We start from the raw sequence: 19,215 nt of genomic DNA, 5'->3' as shown, positions 1-19,215 counted from the left end.
GTTTTGTGGAGTCCATAGTAGGCACGACTTCCGGATATAATGCGCCTCCTGATCTCCCGGCTGGTGTCGTTGTTCGCAGTCACCAATGAGCCAAGATAGATGAACTCGTCAACCACCTCGAACTCGTCGCCGTCGATCGTAATACTGCTGCCCAGACGTTGCCTATCGCGTTCAGTTCCGCCAGCCAGCATGTACTTTGTCTTAGACACATTTATCTTCAGTCCTACTCGTGCCGCTTCGCGCTTTAGTCGGGTATACAGATCTGCTACCGTCTCCTTGTTTCTACCGATTATATCCACGTCATCAGCGAAGCACACGAATTGTCCGGACCTCGTGAAAATCGTGCCCCGCATGTTGAACCGCGCTCTTCGCATAACTCCTTCAAGTGCGATGTTGAACAGCAGGCAGGACAACCCATCACCTTGCCTTAATCCCCTACGTGATTCGAACGGTTCCGAGAAACCGCCCGCAATCTTGACACAACACTGTACACCATCCATCGTAGCCTTAATCAGTCTTGTCAGCTTCCCAGGGAAGCCGTTCTCGTCCATAATTTTCCATAGCTCTACACGGTCTACCGTGTCGTATGCGGCTTTGAAGTCGATGAACAGATGATGCGTCGGGACCCGGTATTCACGGCATTTTTGGAGGATTTGCCGTATAGTGAAGATTTGGTCGTTTGTTGATCTGCCGTTGATGAACCCGGCCTGATAACTCCCGACAAATCCATTTACCAGTGGTGATAGGCGCCGGAACAGGATCTGGGATAACACTTTGTAGGCGGCATTTGACACTGTGATTGCCCTGTAGTTTGCACAGTCCAATTTGTCACCTTTCTTGTATATCGGGGTGATGACCCCTTCCTTCCACTCCTCCGGTAGCTGTTCTCTGTCCCAGATCTCTTCGATTATTCGATGCATGCATTCCGTCAGTTTCTCCGGTCCCCTTTTGAAGAGTTCTGCTCCTAGACCATCCTTACCAGCTGCTTTGTTGTTCTTGAGCTGTTGGATAGCCTCCTTGACCTCGTTCATAGTGGGCACTGGTACATCTCCGTCGGCTGCAACACTGATATAATCTTCCTCCTCCAACGCCCGATTGTCCGCCTGTGCACTATTCAGATGTTCATCGTAGTGCTGCCTCCACCTTTCGATCACCTCACGTTCGTCCGTCAGGATGCCACCTTCCTTGTCTCTACACATTTCGGCTCGCGGCATGAAGCCGTTGCGAGAGTCATTCAGCTTCCTGTAGAACGCCCGTGTATCCTGAGAACGATACAGCATCTCCATCTCCTCTCTCTCCGACTCTTCCAGGCGGCGCTTTTTGTCCCGGAAAAGGCGAGTTTGCTGCTTTCGTCTCTGTCGATACGATTCCACGTTCTGACGGGTGGCTTGACGCAACATCGCTGCGCGTGCTGCATTCTTCTCGTCCAATATCTCCTGGCATTCGCCGTCGAACCATTCGTTCCGTCGACTCCTTGGCACGTATCCCAGGACGCTCTCCGCAGCATTGCTGATGGCTGCTTTAGTTCTGGTCCAGCAGTCCTCCAGGGGAGCATCATTGAGCTCCTCCTCCGCTAGTAACGCTGCTTCGAGATGCCGCGCGTAGGCAGTCGCGACCTCGGTGTCCCTCAGTCGGTCCAGATTATACCGCGGCGGGCGCCGGTACCGTACGTTATTCACAACGGACAGTTTTGGACGCAGCTTAACCATCATCGACCACTACCGAGTCGATGTTAGCGCCCCGATAGGTTCGTACGTCGATAATGTCCGAGAAATGCCGTCCATCAATCAGGACGTGATCGATTTGTGTCTCCGTTTGCATGGGTGATCTCCAGGTGTATCGGTGCAGGAGGCGGTGCTGGAAAAAGGTGCTTTTTATGGCCATGTTCTTGGAGGTGGCAAAGTCGATGAGTCTTAGGCCGTTCTCGTTCGTTTGCTGGTGGGCGCTGAACCTTCCAACCACCGGTCTGAACTCCACCTCCTGGCCAACCTGAGCATTGAAATCGCCGATGACGATCTTGATGTCATGTCTTGGGCAGCGATCGTATTCACGTTCCAGCTGCGCGTAGAATTCGTCTTTGTCGTCATCGCTACTTCCGAGGTGGGGACTATGCACGTTAATTATGCTGATATTGAAGAACCGGCCCTTGATCCTCAACCTGCACATTCTGTCGCTGACCGGCCACCATCCGATCACACGCTTTTGCATCTCCCCCACCACCATAAAAGCTGTTCCCAGCTCGTGTGTGTTGCCGCAGCTCTGGTATATGGTGTGGTTCCCGCGAAAGACCCGCACCGTAGACCCCTTCCAACACACCTCCTGCAGCGCTACGATGTCGAACTTGCGGTCTTTCACTATATCGGATAGTATACGCGTGCTTCCGATGAAGTTGAGAGACTTACAGTTCCACGTACCGAGTTGCCAATCTCTTGTCCGTTTTCGTTGCAAAGGTCTGAGCCGATTAGATCCATCCGAATTTTCTTGTTGAACACCCTGAGCAAGTTTTTTTTATGGGCGGCTAGCAAGGCCTGCGCCAACCTTGCAGTAACGCTGAAGGACCGCGAGAAGAGAGAGATTTGTGCCAGGTGCATATTGAAACTCGCCTTGTCAGGGCCAACTGCTTTAGGTCTTGTGGTTTTTAGGCCTAGAACGTGTAGGGCCCACTACCTCGTCCTACCCACACCTGCAGTCAGCCCCCGCTACATGGTTCGGGTCGCGAGTCACAACGAGTTGCTATCGCGACTAAGCATTATCCACCACCTATGACCCGCCCGGTTGCTTGCAGCTCAGCCTCCCTCATAGTGCTCCTCCTCCACCACAGGGCCCGGGAAAATTAATTATAATATTATTTGCAAATTGCCATCCGATTTGAAATGCTTCAAAAAGTGATGAAGTCGAATTCATTTGGATGATCATTTGAAAAAGTTGATCTTATAGGTAGATCATTTTATTTTCAGTTATATCGCCTAAATCGACTTCGTTTAAAGAAGCGAATGGCATTGAAGGAATATTTGTAGGTAGATTGCCATTAGAAGAAGATGATTTGGCCGGTCTACCTATTAATAAATTGTTTTCGTTAGAAGATGAACTGCAAGGCGGTCCTGTGTTTTGATTATTTACATTAGAAGAAATAGGTGGTAGATTTCTACCTAACATACCAGCATAACTGACATTAGAAGAAGATGATGACGAGGTCGATCTACCTGTCAATAAATTGTTTTCGTTAGAAGACGAATTGAAATTCGTACCTGTTTTTTGTTTTGAATTCGAAGAAATAAGTGCCTTAGAAGAATTAGGCGTGGCATTTGTAACGGTTTTTTGATTTTCAGGTATGTTCTGTAAATTTAAGGTCGTTGATTTGACTTGTTGTCTAAGCGAACTAGCGTTTAAAATTTTTTCCCTGACAGGACATTTCAAATAATTGGATTTATGATTTCCATTGCAATTTGAACATAAAAATTTATCAGTGGTTTCATTCATTGGACAAACGTCTTTCGAATGCGATTTACCACAATTCAAACACCGTATATCCGTATGACAATTTTTGGTTCCATGACCGAAGCCTTGGCAACGACGACATTGCGTTAAGTTTGCAATACGATATATTATAATGTTTCCAAATGAATTTTAATGTGGGAAATGAAACGTACTTTTTCTAAAGTTTTCAAATTGTTTACATCACGTCGATTGCAGTGTATTAGGTAAAGTTCATGGGAAATTCCAGAGCGTGGTTTAGAAGTACCATTCGCTCTTTTTTTCATAAGTATTATTTGGGAAGGGGCAAAACCAAGCAATTATTTTAGTTCATTTTTAATTTCATCAATACTTTGATCATTTGATAAGCCTTTCAAGACAGCCTTGAAGGGTCTGTCTGATTTTATATCATATGAATAAAATTTATGAAGTTTCTCGGACAAATATCGAATAAGACGTTCGTAATCTTCCAATCCATCCACCAAGACTCGACATTCTCCTCTTCGTCCGATTTGAAATGAGACTTTTACTTCCGGGAGAAAAGTAGAAAGCTCAGTACCGAATGCTTTGAAGTCGGAAATCATCACCGTCACTGGTGGCATAGATTGATGTTTCTTGTATGTCGCTACAATCGGATTCAGGAAGAATCTCGTAAATATTGTTAGACGGCATAGAATCAACGGAAGGGAATTCCGTCCGTTGTCTTTTATTTTTACATTCCGATTCTATAAGATCGTGAATGTTATTAGAAAAATGTTGAATAACGGATTGTGATTTATTCCGTATTGAATTATTTTTAGCCTTAGTCTTGTTGCCTTTCCGGTTGGAAGCAGGCAATTTTGAAATGAATGAAATTTTAAATTAAATTAACTAGGCTAAATTAGTCTTCGATTAGACTCCTAGCTAGCCTTAAAAAAGGCTGATTAATTTCTTAGTCACTCTAATATCACTCTTTGTATCACTTAGTCACTCTAATATCACTCGTTGTATAGCCTTGAGAAAGGCTGACTAATTGTTAGTCTTCAAAAAGACTATTAGTGATTGAGGTAGCCTTGAAAAAGACTGAAGCCTTGAATCAATGAAACTCTAGGTAGCCAGAAAAAATTTCCAGAAACCAAAAGCTATACGCGTGCGGTGCGAACGACTGTTCAACACCGACTGTAAATTTAAAGATTATTTTATATAATTGCTTATATGAAAGCTAAGGAAACGACGCAAATTTCACGTATTGAACAATTTTTTTCTCACTTTAACAAGCCTTTTTTCAACAGCCCATAGTGTAAAATCGAATGAAGAAACAAAAATTTGTTCAATACATGAAATGTGCGTCTTTTCCTTAGCTGTCATATAAGCGATTCCATAAAACAATCTTTAAATTTAATTCAATGAAAAAAGTTTAAAACTAATAAACAAATAAAAAAATTCAAACTAGGGCCTGTATTTTTTGTTTTTTTTTAGTTGAAAAAAGAAACCATAGGGGTTTAACTCGATCTTGGTAATGTTTCGGAGTGATTAATACTTTCGGAGCAGTGAATTTTTCTATCACGACCCACAGACGCGGAGTGTACCGCATATTTACGAGAGTATTAAGATAGTGATGACATACAGTTTTGGAAAAGTTGTAAAATGATGTTATTTAACTATTCAGCTGTGAGGGAAAGTTCTGCTGATGGAATAATGATTACATATTTTGAATCCTCTGAGACTGATGATCTTACATTCTCACATTATAACATTGCATTTCTCAAATTTTTAAATATCGATTACCTTCTTAGAATGAACCATAATTGTCCTCCGGCTATCTCACCAAATTGAAACAAAAATTTCATGCAAAAGATGCAACTAAATGAATGAGAACGAGAGAATGAGAATTTTAACTGTTTTGAGAAAAACTCGAGTATTCGAAGGACAGCGCATACGATGAACACATCAAAATATTTTACTACGAGAGTAGGAAATCTCGTGAGAAAAAAATTAATGCGATTCCGAGCACAAAAAGCAAAAATTATCTTTTTTATTAAACTAAACGACAAAACTACAACTATCAAACAAAAAACTAGTCAACAACAACCCGTCGGTCCCGAAGTTACCTTCGGAAGGTCAGTCAAAGCAGGTGAACGAACTACTATCGAAATCTGACATGCAATGTAGACCACGCGAAAAGAGGGACGGTTATTGCCTTAAAAGAACACATTCATTTCTCCGACGTTGAAAAAAGTCTCGACAGTCGCCTCACATCGCGTATAAATAACACAATCTTGTGCAATATATACGCCCATCTGGTACGGCCATGAGAGCTGAATGAGAAAGGTTTTACAACAACACACTAGCATACTACCTTCGGCACCCGAACGAAGACGTGATCCTAGCAGGAGATTTTAACTGCGTACTTCGGCAATGTGACTGGTAGCAACACGAGTCCCGCTACCAATGCAGCTACATGATGTGTGGGTAAAGCTATGTCCACAAGTACCCGGTTACACATTCGTAACACACAACTCGTCTTCAAGGCTCGATCGTTTTCTATCAGTTCGAGTCATCTTAATCATCTAAGAAACGCAAATACTCACGTGTGCTCGTTCATGAACCACAAGTCTGTCATGATGAGAATATGTCATCCTCACCCCGGGAGAGATCCGGGTCGCGGTTATTGGTCTCTCCGCCCTCACCTTCTGACGACTGAAAATATTGACGAATTCAAAATCAAATGGCAGTACTGGTTCCGCCAACGTTGGAATTTCCAATCATGGACTGAATGGTGGCTAAAAATCGTTTTTTCGATAGTTATCGAAGCGTGCGTTTGACGACTTTCATCGTTAACATCAGCGATTATACACTCAACTCCGCAGAGCGTACGATTGTTATTACCAAAACCCGAGTATGTTAAAAATGATCAACCAGCTTAAGGCACAAATGTTGGTGCATCAGCGGAAATTCACCCACATGTTTGTCCGTAACAACGAAACGTGCATTGCAGGAGAACCGATGTCTACATTCCAATAAGGTGAGAGAAGAAAAAAAGAACGATCATCACAAAACTGTAGACCAAGAACGATAATATTCTTGAACGCTCCAAAGACATCGAGCAGCACATGCTGAAATACTTCCGAAAAATGTACGCAACGGACGAAACACCAAACGAACGTGACTTCGTAAGCAACAGAGTGATTCCTGAAAACGATGAAGCAAACAATGTTAGCATGAGAGAGATAACGACGGCAGAAATTTTATCAGCAATTAAAACGAGTGTCCCGAAAAAATCTACAGGTTCCGACGGACTACCGAGAGCGTTTTACTTACGGACTTTTAATGTAATACATAGAGAAATCAATTTCGTGCTGAACGAGGTTTTACAAGCAAACTTCACTGCCGAATTCGACTAGACGATTAAGACTAGTACGAATAGTAAACTCTCATCGGATTTTGGGAAGTTTACAAAAATGCTCCAATTTCAATGGTAATATTTTTCAAACTACTCTCTCGCTGAAAGACCGAATCGCACAGCTAATCGCTCGTAAACAGAGAGCCAAGAGAAAATTTCTATTTGTTACCATGAGCTCACTCGGTATCAACCCACGATTAGTAGCATTACTCCAAGGTTTAGCTGAATTGACGTCGTGTCGGCTAATAGTAAACGGACATATTTATGTACCTTTCCCAATACAACGATCTGTCGCCCAAGGACACCCCCTATCGTCTTTATGTTTCTCGCTCTACATTGTCCCACTACTAATGCAACTCGAACATATCTGTGAAACTGATTGTGATCAGTGATGTCACAGTGATTGCATAACCTATATGAAAATAGCAAAAAATTAATTTTGCTGCCTACACCGACACACAAACCATGATTTTCTTGTAATAAATTGAATTTATCAAGAAGGGACGATAGTTAGAGTAGAACTTTTTCTAAACCCCAACGTTTCTGTTTCATTTTTAAATATTTTTTTTGAATTTTTGGTGGTTGTGCAAAGTAAAGTTGCGATTTTTCACGAAAAAAACGAAAAGAAAAGGGAAACGTAGATATATCTATATTTATTTATATATATATATATATATATATATATATATATATATATATATATATATATATATTATATATATATATATATATATATATATATATATATATATATATATATATATATATATATATATATATATATATATATATGTATATATATATATTATTTTTTCGATATTCTATATGATAAAGGAAAAGCAAAAATAATACTACTTGTTGTATTGTTTTACCCTGTTTTATTCAGCGTTATGTATATGGCGAAATACTTTTGTCGACAATAAGTCATACTTTAGCACAAGCACCGTTACAATTCAGAAATCGAAACAGTAACAATTGCAAAACTCACACAATAAATCAATTAATACGAACTATTATTGATGTTTTAAAGTGTAAAAGAAGTATGTCTGTTTCATTCGTATTCATATCTTTCAGTTATATCCCTGACAACACACACGCGCCTTTTTTTATTTTCTCTGTGGGGTGTATTTTTTGCAAATGTTTATTAGCGCAATTCCAATCATTTGGGTTTTTCACATTTTTTTTCGTTGGACAAAACCACATTGATATCGGATTAACGTCCGAAAATATAAACAAACTTGGAAGACTTCGTGTTTTATTCGTGATCAGCTATAGATAATTGATAAATTCTGATCATTTTTTCACGCTACTATCATCAGTCCCTTGCCTGTGGCACTTGTAGTAAGGCCTAGAACTCCTCGGTGACTAGTAGGAATAAGTGTTAAACTAACTTGCATGAGAGTGCATCATCTACGTTATTACACATTTCATGTTTAAAAGTTTTTGCCTTTCTCGTAAAGAAAGGTTATACAATCACTGTGAAAACCGACTTTTGAACTCAGGCCCGAAGGGTCGAATGTCATATACAATTCGACGAACTGAGCAAATGTGTGTGTATGTATGTATGTTTGTATGTATGTATGTATGTATGTATGTATGTGTGTATGTGACAAATAATGTCACTCGATTTTCTCAAAGATGGCTGAACCGATTTTCACAAACTCAAATTCAAATGAGCGATCCCATGGTCCCATAGATAGCTATTGAATTTATTATAGGGTGATATGCACCAAAGAATTAAAATAAATGTCACTCACTTTCCTGAGAGATGACATGACCGATTTTCACAAACTTAGATTCAAACGAAAGGACTTATGGACATTTTTATAAAATTTAGTGGTAAATTTATCCAGTTGGCAGTCCTTGTTAGTTGTTGGATATATTAATCTATTTTGGGACTACTAGTGTCCGCTTCCGCAAGTTCCAAAAACAATACTCGCTTCGATTTTTCAGCAATGGTTAAACCGATTTTCACAAATCATGATACAAATTAAAGCTCTCAATGTCTTAAAAGATACTGTACAATTTCATCCAGATCCGATTTCCGGTTCCGAAATTATAGAGCAATGAGTATCAATACTTTCAAACTGTCATACAAAATGATGTAAAATCGGTACGCATCGGTACGTGCTGATACGGAAGAAGAAGAAAACGCATCCGCCTAGCACACAGCGTACTTTGTTCAACTTTGTATAGCGTGCTGGGTTGCCACATTTAAATCTTTATTAAAATAACATAACTATTTTCAAATTGAAATGATGATGGTACTTTATACCAGGAAGTGTTTTTGATTTTTATTCAAGCTTGAAAAAAAATCTTCTGGTGATGTTTTTGAAAACATAAGTGATATGAGAAAGGCATCATTACACCACTAGGTGGTTTGAAAAGTTTTTTGATCATGTGTGTGCTCGATTGGCGTCACTCGGTGGATACCAATGTGATATAAATAGGTGTGACAGAGCACATGGCTTGCTGGTGTTGGAAACCAAAACTTCGTAATCATTCCTAAAGTGCTTCAGTATGACGAAATCCATGATAAATAAACATGTTTTGATTCAATGGAAACTATATCGTAAGGTATGTCGAAAGCAAATACGTGTTTCTGGTGTTGGTAGGAATGCTGAAGAAAATCTCTTTCATGAACACTAAAGTACTTTGTTTACCCCACTTGTTTCTACCTCATTGGGTGGATACGTGATCCCTAACAATGTAATCACTTTTGCGTACATACGGCATGAAATATGCAAGAGGTGATCAAATTACAACACAATTTAAGTTTGCAATGGGATATGAACTAGCGAAAAAAAATACCATGGCTGATGAATCGTTGTTTGAAATAAAATGCGATAAGAGTCGCATACGAGGTAAGCTCACCACCCCCCGAAAGCGCTGTAAATGGTGGTCATATATTCAAAAGTGAATCTCACCCTTTTTTCGTAGAGCTGGCTTGATATTCACAAACTTAGGTTCATATGAAGGTCTTATGGTCAAAACTCCTCAATATTCTTCGGATGCAAGTGTTTAAAATGTAAAGTTATTTTTATTTAATATTTAATTATTTAATATATATTCAAAAATGAAGCGCACTTACTTCTCGTAGAGCTGGCTTGGCCGATATTCGCAAACGTAGGTTCAAATGTAAGTCTTATGGTCAAAATTCCTGAATTTTGTTTAAGTGCAAGGGTTTTTAAATTTCAAGTAATTTTGTAGTGAATACGACTTACTCTACTATGGGGTGCCTTTTCAAAATTAGTCATATGGAAGAATGGGCAGAACTTAATCGTTAATATCTCGACTTGTATTAATGGTATCAACATAATTCTTTCACCATTTCATCAAAAATATTATCAGGAATTTAGGATAATATTTTGAACAGTGTGAGATAACCACAAACAACTCAAAAATTAAGTTTTCTCAAAATTTGAAAACAATGCGGAAAACTCTTAACTTTCGCTTGGGTTTTTCGCGCAAGGACGACGATTTTGATGTAGTCAGGCACATATCTTCAAATGAATGCGTATAAAAGGGGAACCGAGGTCGAAAATCGATCATTTCTTTTTGTGCGTTCTATGGAAGCAGACGTCGTGGGAGTTAAACCTTCAACCAGCAGCGACGAAGAGTGCACCTTCTGCGTGGTTAAAACCTCAAACGCTCAGGTCGCAACTCTCATTTGCTTTTCGGTAGTCGTAACGAGAAGTTCAAGTTTCAGATTTTAGTTCCGAAATATAGGTTTGGAATTCAGAGCCTGCGTGCTGAAACTGGATTCTGGAACTGTATTCCGGAACTGAGTTCTAGAATTGAAACTGGATTCTGAGTCTGTTATTGGTTCTAAATTTAGTTCTTGAACTCAGGGTCCAGTTCTTTATTCCAGATTTCTTCTATTCGGTTCTTTTTAGAACCATAATAATACTCCTAAAGAATTATGCAGAATTTTACTTTACTGTACTCTATACAACCCATTCTGGTAGTCATGGAGAAAAATTGTCTTCAAGTTTCAGAGCTTAGTTCCGGAATATGGGTTTAGAATTCAGAGTCTGCGTGCTGAACTAACTCGACTTGTCACTCTCCATCACGAACGCTTTCATAAAAGGTTCTTTTCAGAGTCATTTTATTATAAAGAACTATACTGCTTGTTTTATAATATTTAATTGCGTTTCAGAATGTTTAATGTAACTAATCTGTAATTTGGTCTAGGCGCATCGTTTAAAATTCTAATAATGAAAGAGGGGAAAGTTGCACAATTCAAACATTCGATCAACTACCAATTCGAATTCGGAAGCATAAATCAAGCGTGTTATATTCGTATTCACGACAGCCATTTATGTCTCTGACATTACGCACCCGTACTTTTTTTTCAATTTTCATAGTTTCAAATTTCAGAATTAGATGTGTTTAAAATTTCAAACCGTCGTTTAAAGCCTAAAACATATAAAATCTTCTGAAATTGACTAAATCCAAAGGAGTAATGTCACGTCAGATAATGGCTATACGAACCGATTTCGTTTCTACCTGTTCCAGAATTACCTGCAATAGTAGAACTGTTTCATTTTGTAGGTTGTACTAATTTGTACACCAACAATTTTTCTTTGTTATCTTTCAAGATGCAAAGAAAATCATTTCAAAGGGTACTACATTTTTATATGTGAGAATATAAGTAATATGAGAAAGGCATCATTACACCACTAGGTGGATTAAAACAGGTTTTGTTTTGCCTTTCTCATATAGAAAGGCTATGCAATCACTGTGAAAATCGAATTTTTAACCGAGGCCCGGAGGGCCGAATGTCATATACCATTCGACTCAGCTCGACGAACTGAGCAAATGTCTGTGTGTGTGTGTGTGTGTGTCCGTGTGTGTGTGTGTGTATGTGTGTGTGTATGTAACAAAAATATGCACTCACTTTTCTCAGAGATGGCCAAACCGATTTTCACAAACAAAGATTCAAATGAAAGGTCTAATAGTCCCATAGCCTGCTATTGAATTTCATTCCGATCCGACTTCCGGTTCCGGAGATATAGGATGATATGTACTAAAAAAGTGAAAAAAATATGCACTCACTTTTTTCAGAGATGGCTGAACCGATTTTCACAAACTAAGATTCAAATAAAAGGTATTATAGTCCCATAGCTTGCTATTGAATTTCGTTTGAATGCGACTTCCGGTTCCGGAGATATAGGGTAATATGTGAAATTTTGAGAAAAAGTTTACACTCAATTATCTCTGGAACAACTCAACCGATTTTTGCAAACTTAGATTCAAATGAAAGGTCTTATAATACCCTAAAAACTTGTGGAACATTTTATCTAGATCCGACTTCCGGTTCCGGAACTAAAGCGTGATAAGTGGAAAATTACAAATTTTATTAGTATTTTTCCACGAACGATGGTTAAAAACAGGTACAAATCCCATAAAACTGTCTGATAAATTCTTCTAGTTTGCAGAGCTTGTTAGTTTGTGGGCATAAAAACTTAATTCGGCACTACTGGTCCCCTCTTTTCCTGTTCCGAGAGCACCGAAAGTGGAGAAGAAAAACTCCTAAAACTAAATTCACTTCAATTTCTCTGCGATGCTTGAACCGATTTTCACAAATCTTGATTTGAATTAAAGTTCATACTGTCTTTAAACCTACTGTGAAATTTCATTCGGATCCGACTTCCGGTTACGCAGTTACAGGGCGATGAGTGTCTAAGTTTTCAAATCGCCATATAGAGTGACAATATGTACAACACCGAAAGAAGAAGAAAACACAAAACGAACAAGGCGTGCTTTGTTCTATTTCGTACACGTTGTGTAGTGATGTCAATAATAATAATAACAATCCTACTACATGTTTCATGCTGCTGATTCATGCTGTTTAGCACGCAGTAGTAACAGAAACGCAGGTTCGTTTCGTTAGATTTAGTTTAATTGGTTTAAACGAAATAGAGCATGAGATAGTAAGTATAAGTTTAACTAGGTTCAAAACTGTTCCAATTTGTAGGTCATATTTGTTGGTAGCAAACGAACCAACTTCGGCTATTCCGTTCATCTGAATCCGGTTTCGGGAGAATTGGAAATAGTGATTAGAAACTGCAAAAAGGATCTCACTCACTTTTCTTGGAGATGGCCGAATAGATTTTCACAAACTTATAGGTTCAAAAGAAAAGTCTTACAGTTTTATATGGAATTCCTTAATTTGTTGTGGATACTACTTTCGGTTCCGGAACTACAGGTTAAACAGGATTTATAGAGTTTGTGAGATAAGATCCGAACAAATTATCCTATTCCTATTCAATAAACAGTTGTTTCTGCGAATTTCACGGTTATATTTATGATGTAATAAGTAATTGGAGAAAGGCATCATTACACCACTAGGTGGATTAAAATAGGTTTTCTTATATAAAAAGGTTATGCAATCACTTGAGAAATTGACTAGTGAAAATAAGCCAAGAGTGCCGGGTGTACTATTCGATTCAGTTCATCGGGCTGAGCAGGGTATGTGTGTGTATGTGTCAAATAATCTCACTAGGATTTCTCGAAGATGGTTGAACCGATTTTAACATACTAGTATTCACATAAAAGGCCTCGTGGTCTATTGGTTGGTTGGTTGGTTGATTGAAAACGTATCGATGGCTAACAATACCTAACAGCGTTGCACATACAACAAACCGTTTCCGTATACATGCCAGTAGTTAATGTATACAGTGTGTTAACCGTTAACGCCTATCGATGCGGGCATAGACAGCGAACCGCCCCACATGCGTTTTGGTAGTTTCTGGACGTACTTTCACAACGTGAAGTCCGTTTTGGAAAATCTGCGCAAAATTTTTTTGCTCCATACAAATGTGACCAAGTTGCAACCGACCAACCAACGGCCGCATCATGCACGTGCAAAAGCAGCGGAACCACCTTCTACGCTACCATGCTAGGGTTTGCATGGAGGGGTGTCACAAAATGTTCTCGAATCTTTGCAAGATTCACATCCGAATATCAGATCGACATGAAATTTTAAAATTTGGGTAGACCTGAAAAAAAAACATTTTTAGTTGCTAGAAAATTGTTTTTTTGTCCGACATCATCAGCAGTCACGCAGTATATATGTGCCGTCGGCCGGTGTGCCGTCACGTAATGAGACTGGTTAACGCCTATCCATGCAAACGCAAGCCTCGTAACCGTCCTTATACGTTCCCATCGATCGGCTGCATAGAATGAAGGAATACAGGAAACAGACAAAAATTAACCCCCGTCACGCATGCACATTCATGGTACCGTACAAGGCGGTTCGGTCTCTAGCGTACGCATCGCTTCGCTTTGCGGACGTAGTAAAGGGACCGTAGTGTACGTTTCGGCTGGTGTGTTGCCTGTGTTCGCATTAGTTTTTCTCGCTACCTGATAAAGTCGGCCAGTTTTGGCCACCAATCTACCTATAGGGAGTGTGGTGGTCGGGTGTTTTTTTTTTCAAAGTGGAATGCATTTACGCACGGAGTGTGGGACTCTCCACAGGACTACCCAACTGTTGATTGGAACTACCCACTAAAACACCTTGGATCTCCAACCCTGCCTCCCCGGCACCACCGCTAGGTATTACTTCGGGGTGGAAGGCTCACAGCACCCTTCCCAGATTTATGCAGAATGGGGATCAGCATCCTGTTCTCGAGGGATCGATCAGTTGGATGAAGAGGTAGGTCCAGTGATGCCGGCTGGAGAGTAACTTCCGGTTCACTGGCGCCTCGACGACCCAAAACTGATGCTACGTCGCGGAACTACTCGATTAGTCTCCGCCAAAAGATCGAGTCTACACCGACGGAGGGTTCCCCGACGAGGGAAGTCCTCCCGAACCGACGTTCACGGTACTCGTCTACGACCCGACCGAAAGGATGCCTAAGTCGATCCAATGATTCCGGTTGGAGCGTGACTTCCGGTTCACTGGCGCTCAGACGATCCTAGCGGTATTTCGCCACGACTTACTCGTCTAGTCCCCGACGAAGAATCTAGACTACTCCGACAGAGATTTCCCCGGCGAAGGAGAATCTCCCGACACCGAGTCTCTTACACCACACGGGACACCCGATGGAGTGCCGAGGTCGGTCCCGCGATTCCGGATGGAACATGGCTTCCGGTTCGCTGGCGCCTCGACGACTCGAATCGGTGTTGTGGCGGCTACTCGACTAGCCCCCGCCGAAGGATCTAGCCTACACCGACGGAGACTTCCCCGACGACGGAGGCCCTCCCGAAACCGACGCTTTCGATACCCGTCAACGCCCGACCGAGAGGATGCCTGGGTCGATCCAGTGATTCCGGTTGGAGGATAGCTTCCGGTTCACTGGCACCCCGACGATCCTAGCAGTTTTACGTACTACTCGTCTAGTCCCCGACGATGGATGTAAACTACTCCGACGAAGAGCTTCCCGGCGAAGAAGGTTCTCCCGGACCGACGTTTATTCGCTGATCCCTCTTGAGCCTACTACGCGGCTAGCGGTCGCGGGTGCCTGTTGTTGATCCGCACTCCATCTCCGCTGCAATATGCCCGCAATTTGTGATGCCGCGGTCGACACTGCGTTCTAGTTCTCTACGCAGTGGCACATTCTCTGGATCAGGTTTTCCGGTGTGGTGTCCATGCCGCATGCATCCAGTAGCTCACTGTTTTGAGCCGCGAAACGGGAACATGCGAACAAGTTCAGCCGTCTCGATCTCGTCTTGGCAGCCAGGACATACAGGGGATGTCGCGTGGCCGAACCTGTGGAGGTACCATCTGAAGCACCCGTGGCCGGTGAGGAACTACGTCAGGCCGAAGTTCACTTCTCCGTGAGGTCTATCTAACCAACTCGAGACCCTAGGTATGAGCCGATGTGTCCATCTGCCCTTGGTTGAGTTGTCCCACTCTTGTTGCCATCTGCGTAGAGAAGCGGCTTTGGAGGCCCTATGGGCGTTCCAGTCTCCTCGCATGCTGTAGCGCTCCGCGTCTTCCTTCACTATCAGACCGATAGGCATCATACTTTCAACCACGCAGGCCGCATCCCTCGATACAGTGCGGTATGCACTGATTACGCGAAGACACATCAGTCTTTGCGTACTCTCCAGCATCTGTGCGTTGCTTTCCACATTTAGTGCCGACGCCCACACCGGGCTGCCGTACCTGAGGATCGAAACTGCCACTCCTGCCAGTAACCTTCGTTTACTGGAGCGCACAGGCGAGCTGTTGGCCATCAAACGGGAGAGCGCCGCGTTCGCTGTTGATGCGCGCTTGCAGGCGTATTCAACGTGCTTGCTGAAACTGAGTTTGTCGTCAAGCATCACACCCAATTGCTTCAGTGATCTCTTGGAGGGGATCACGCAATCTCCGGCATGTACCAACGCCTCCTGTTCCAATTTGCGGTTGTTCACCAACATCACTTCTGTTTTGTGGTGCGCGAGTTGCAGTTTCCTGCTACGCAGCCAGTCCTCCACCAAGCAGATTGAGTGTGATGCACTCAGTTCGACCTCTTCGACGGATTCACCGTAGACTGTCAGCGTGACGTCATCCGCGAACCCGACTATTTTGACTCCCGAAGGGAGCCTCAACCTCAGTACTCCATCGTACATTATATTCCACAGGATCGTGCCCAAGATATATCCCTGTGGTACTCCAGCCGTGATTGGAGTGCAACGTGTGCCTTCGTCAGTCTCGTAGAGCAATACTCGGTTCTGGAAGTAGCTTTCCAGAATCTTGTACAGCCCTTCCGGTACTCCTAGTCGAAGTAGGGAATCAGCAATGTCTGCCCAGCAAGCACTATTGAACGCGTTCTTAATGTCTAGCGTTACTACCGCACAGTAGCGGATTCCTCGTCGTTTGCACTGTATAGCTACCTCCGCCGTGGTTACTACCGATGTTATGATGTCCGCCGTCGACCTGCCTCTGCGAAACCCGTACTGTTGGCTGGACAGTCCTCCTGCCTCCTCTATGAAGGGGGCTAGCCTGTTGAGGATTATTTTCTCAAGGAGCTTACCCACAGTGTCGATCAGACAGATTGGTCTATACGCTGAAGGATCCCCTGGGGGTTTCCCAGGTTTCGGTAATAGTACCAACCTTTGCCTTTTCCAAATGTCTGGGAACATACGCTCGTCCAGACATCTCTGTATGACCTCCTTGAACATGTCCGGTTTTGTCATTATAGCCGCCTTTAGAGCCACGTTCGGGATACCGTCTGGCCCCGGGGCTTTTTTTGTAGCGAGCGATCTCGCCGCAGTGAGCAACTCCTCATTCGTCACCTTTTCAACTTCGTTCGCTGGTAGCGGAGCTGGCTGCCAGTGCGACGTGTCGTGGTGGGGAAAGAGAACCGTTATGATTTCCTTCAACCTCGCCGGACTACGTTCAGGGGGTGCTAGCGCGCCTCTTGTTTTGGCCATTACCATCCTGTAGGCATCGCCCCATGGGTTGGAGTTGGCTCCCTCGCATAGCTGGTCGAAACAGGCTCTTTTGCTTGCGCTGATGGTCTTGTTTAGTGCTAACTTCGCCGTTTTGAACGCCGTGTTCCTCTCCATCCTCATCTCCGCTGATCGAGCTCTTTGCATCCTTCTTCTAGCCCTGAGGCAGGATGCGCGAAGACATGTAATTTGCTCGTTCCACCAGTAGACCGGTGGTCTGTTGGTCCTCGGTTGAGCCTCTTTTGGCATCGTCGCGTCACACGCCCGTGACAAGATAGCGACTAACTCGTCCCCTCTCAGGTTCGCGTTGTGCTCCTCCAATTCAAGGGCAGCGAAAAACGCTTCACGGTCGAAGTTACCCACCTTTCACGCTAGAGTTTTGGGAGTATTACTCCTCCTTGTGCTTCTTGCCAATTGGCCGATCATGTAGCGAATGGCTGAATGGTCGCTATGGGTGTAGCCACCATCAACTCTCCAATTAAGATCTCCAGCTAGGCCGGGACTACAGAAAGTCAGGTCGATAAACGACTCGACTCCGTTCCGCTGAAAGGTACTTTTCAGTCCATCATTCGCTAACACGACGTCCAACTTGGCGAGGGCCTCCAGTAACGTCTGTCCTCTCCTATTGGTGAAGCGGCTGCCCCAAGCCGTTGCCCAGGCGATGATGTCTCCGGTTATCACCACCGGCTTCCGACCCACCAGGTCTGCGGTCAACATGTCGACCATCCGAGTGAACTGGTCTATTGACCATCTCGGTGGAGCGTAGCAACTACAATAGTAAACTCCGTTTACCTTAGCTATGGCTACTCCCTCCGCTTGTGTTTTCGCTTTTGCATCGATTAACCAATCGGAGAGCTGCTTTCCCTTTGATATATCGCTTATTCCTCCAAAACCGTCGACTATGGCAGGGAAATCCGGTATGCCGGAGATTTTATGCAGACAAAATAGGACACTGCTAGCTATTAATCAACATTTCAATGATATACAATTAAAACTACATGGCTATGAACATTCAAATCAATACGTAGAAATATTTCCAATCAAATGGTGTCATGATATTAATAATTTATACAAAATTGACTGAGCTGTAATTGTTCAAAACCTGACCACATTTATACGTGTATTTTTCTTGAGTTTCTAGTTTTTACCCCTATATAGAAAACAAAAATGTGTTCCACATGAAAAAAATACAGGCCCTAGTTTGAATTTTTTATTTGTTTATTAGTTTTAAACATTTTTCGTTGAATTAAATTTAAAGATTTTTTTTTAATGACTATTTATTGGAATATGAGTTAAAATTAAATTATTAAGATTTAAATTGGGTGTTCAGCCACAAGTGGTGACTTTTCAGCCCCTTTGATTTGTTTATTACCATGAGGACATTATTTGCTGCCGCAATTCTGAGATGTCTAGGGAAAATTCTAAACCTGCTTGAATTGTGTAATGAGGAAAAGGAACTTATATACTAACTTACTAACTAATACAGAGAGCGAATCGATTCAATTGAAGATTGCATCGGAATTTGTTTATAATATTATGTGACATTACATCTAATGGTTCTATATTTGTGAGTCTGTGTAACTCATTTGTACTAAACCAGGGAGGACGCTTCAAAATCATTTTCAGAATTTTATTCTGAATCCTTTGAAGCGTTTTCTTCCTGGTGGAACAACAACTTGACCAAATTGGTACTGCATAAAGCATGGCTGGTCTGAAAAATTGTTTATAAATTAACAATTTGTTTTTTAGACAGAGCTTAGAATTTCTGTTTATAACCATCAGATCATGTCAATTCCAAGCCATTCAATTTTAGAATGTGATTATTGTTTGGTTTAAGAAAAGAAGCTCTTGGCTTATGAAGAAAGATAATTAATTGTGTTTTTGCTGCATTTGGTTTAATTTTCCATTTTGACAGATAATCACTGAAAATATTTAAACTTCTTTGTAGGCGACTGCATATCACTCTTAGATTTCTT

At 42.1% G+C, this 19,215-nt stretch overlaps 1 protein-coding gene across 1 annotated transcript in view; it reads right to left on the bottom strand.

The window, feature by feature from the left end:
* Nucleotides 1–1,701: 1,701 nt before the first annotated feature.
* The window catches only part of LOC131428883 (craniofacial development protein 2-like), a 34,912-nt gene continuing 17,398 nt past the window's right edge, over nucleotides 1,702–19,215 (bottom strand). The window contains exon 2 of the mRNA XM_058592944.1: nucleotides 1,702–2,493. Within this exon, the coding sequence (XP_058448927.1) occupies nucleotides 1,702–2,493 (792 nt within the window). The remainder of the gene's footprint in view (nucleotides 2,494–19,215) is intronic.

The sequence above is a fragment of the Malaya genurostris genome, chromosome 2 (genome assembly GCF_030247185.1).
Source record: "Malaya genurostris strain Urasoe2022 chromosome 2, Malgen_1.1, whole genome shotgun sequence".
In the NCBI taxonomy this organism is placed as follows: Eukaryota; Metazoa; Arthropoda; class Insecta; order Diptera; family Culicidae; genus Malaya; species Malaya genurostris.
This window is presented reverse-complemented; position numbering and strand designations above follow the sequence as displayed.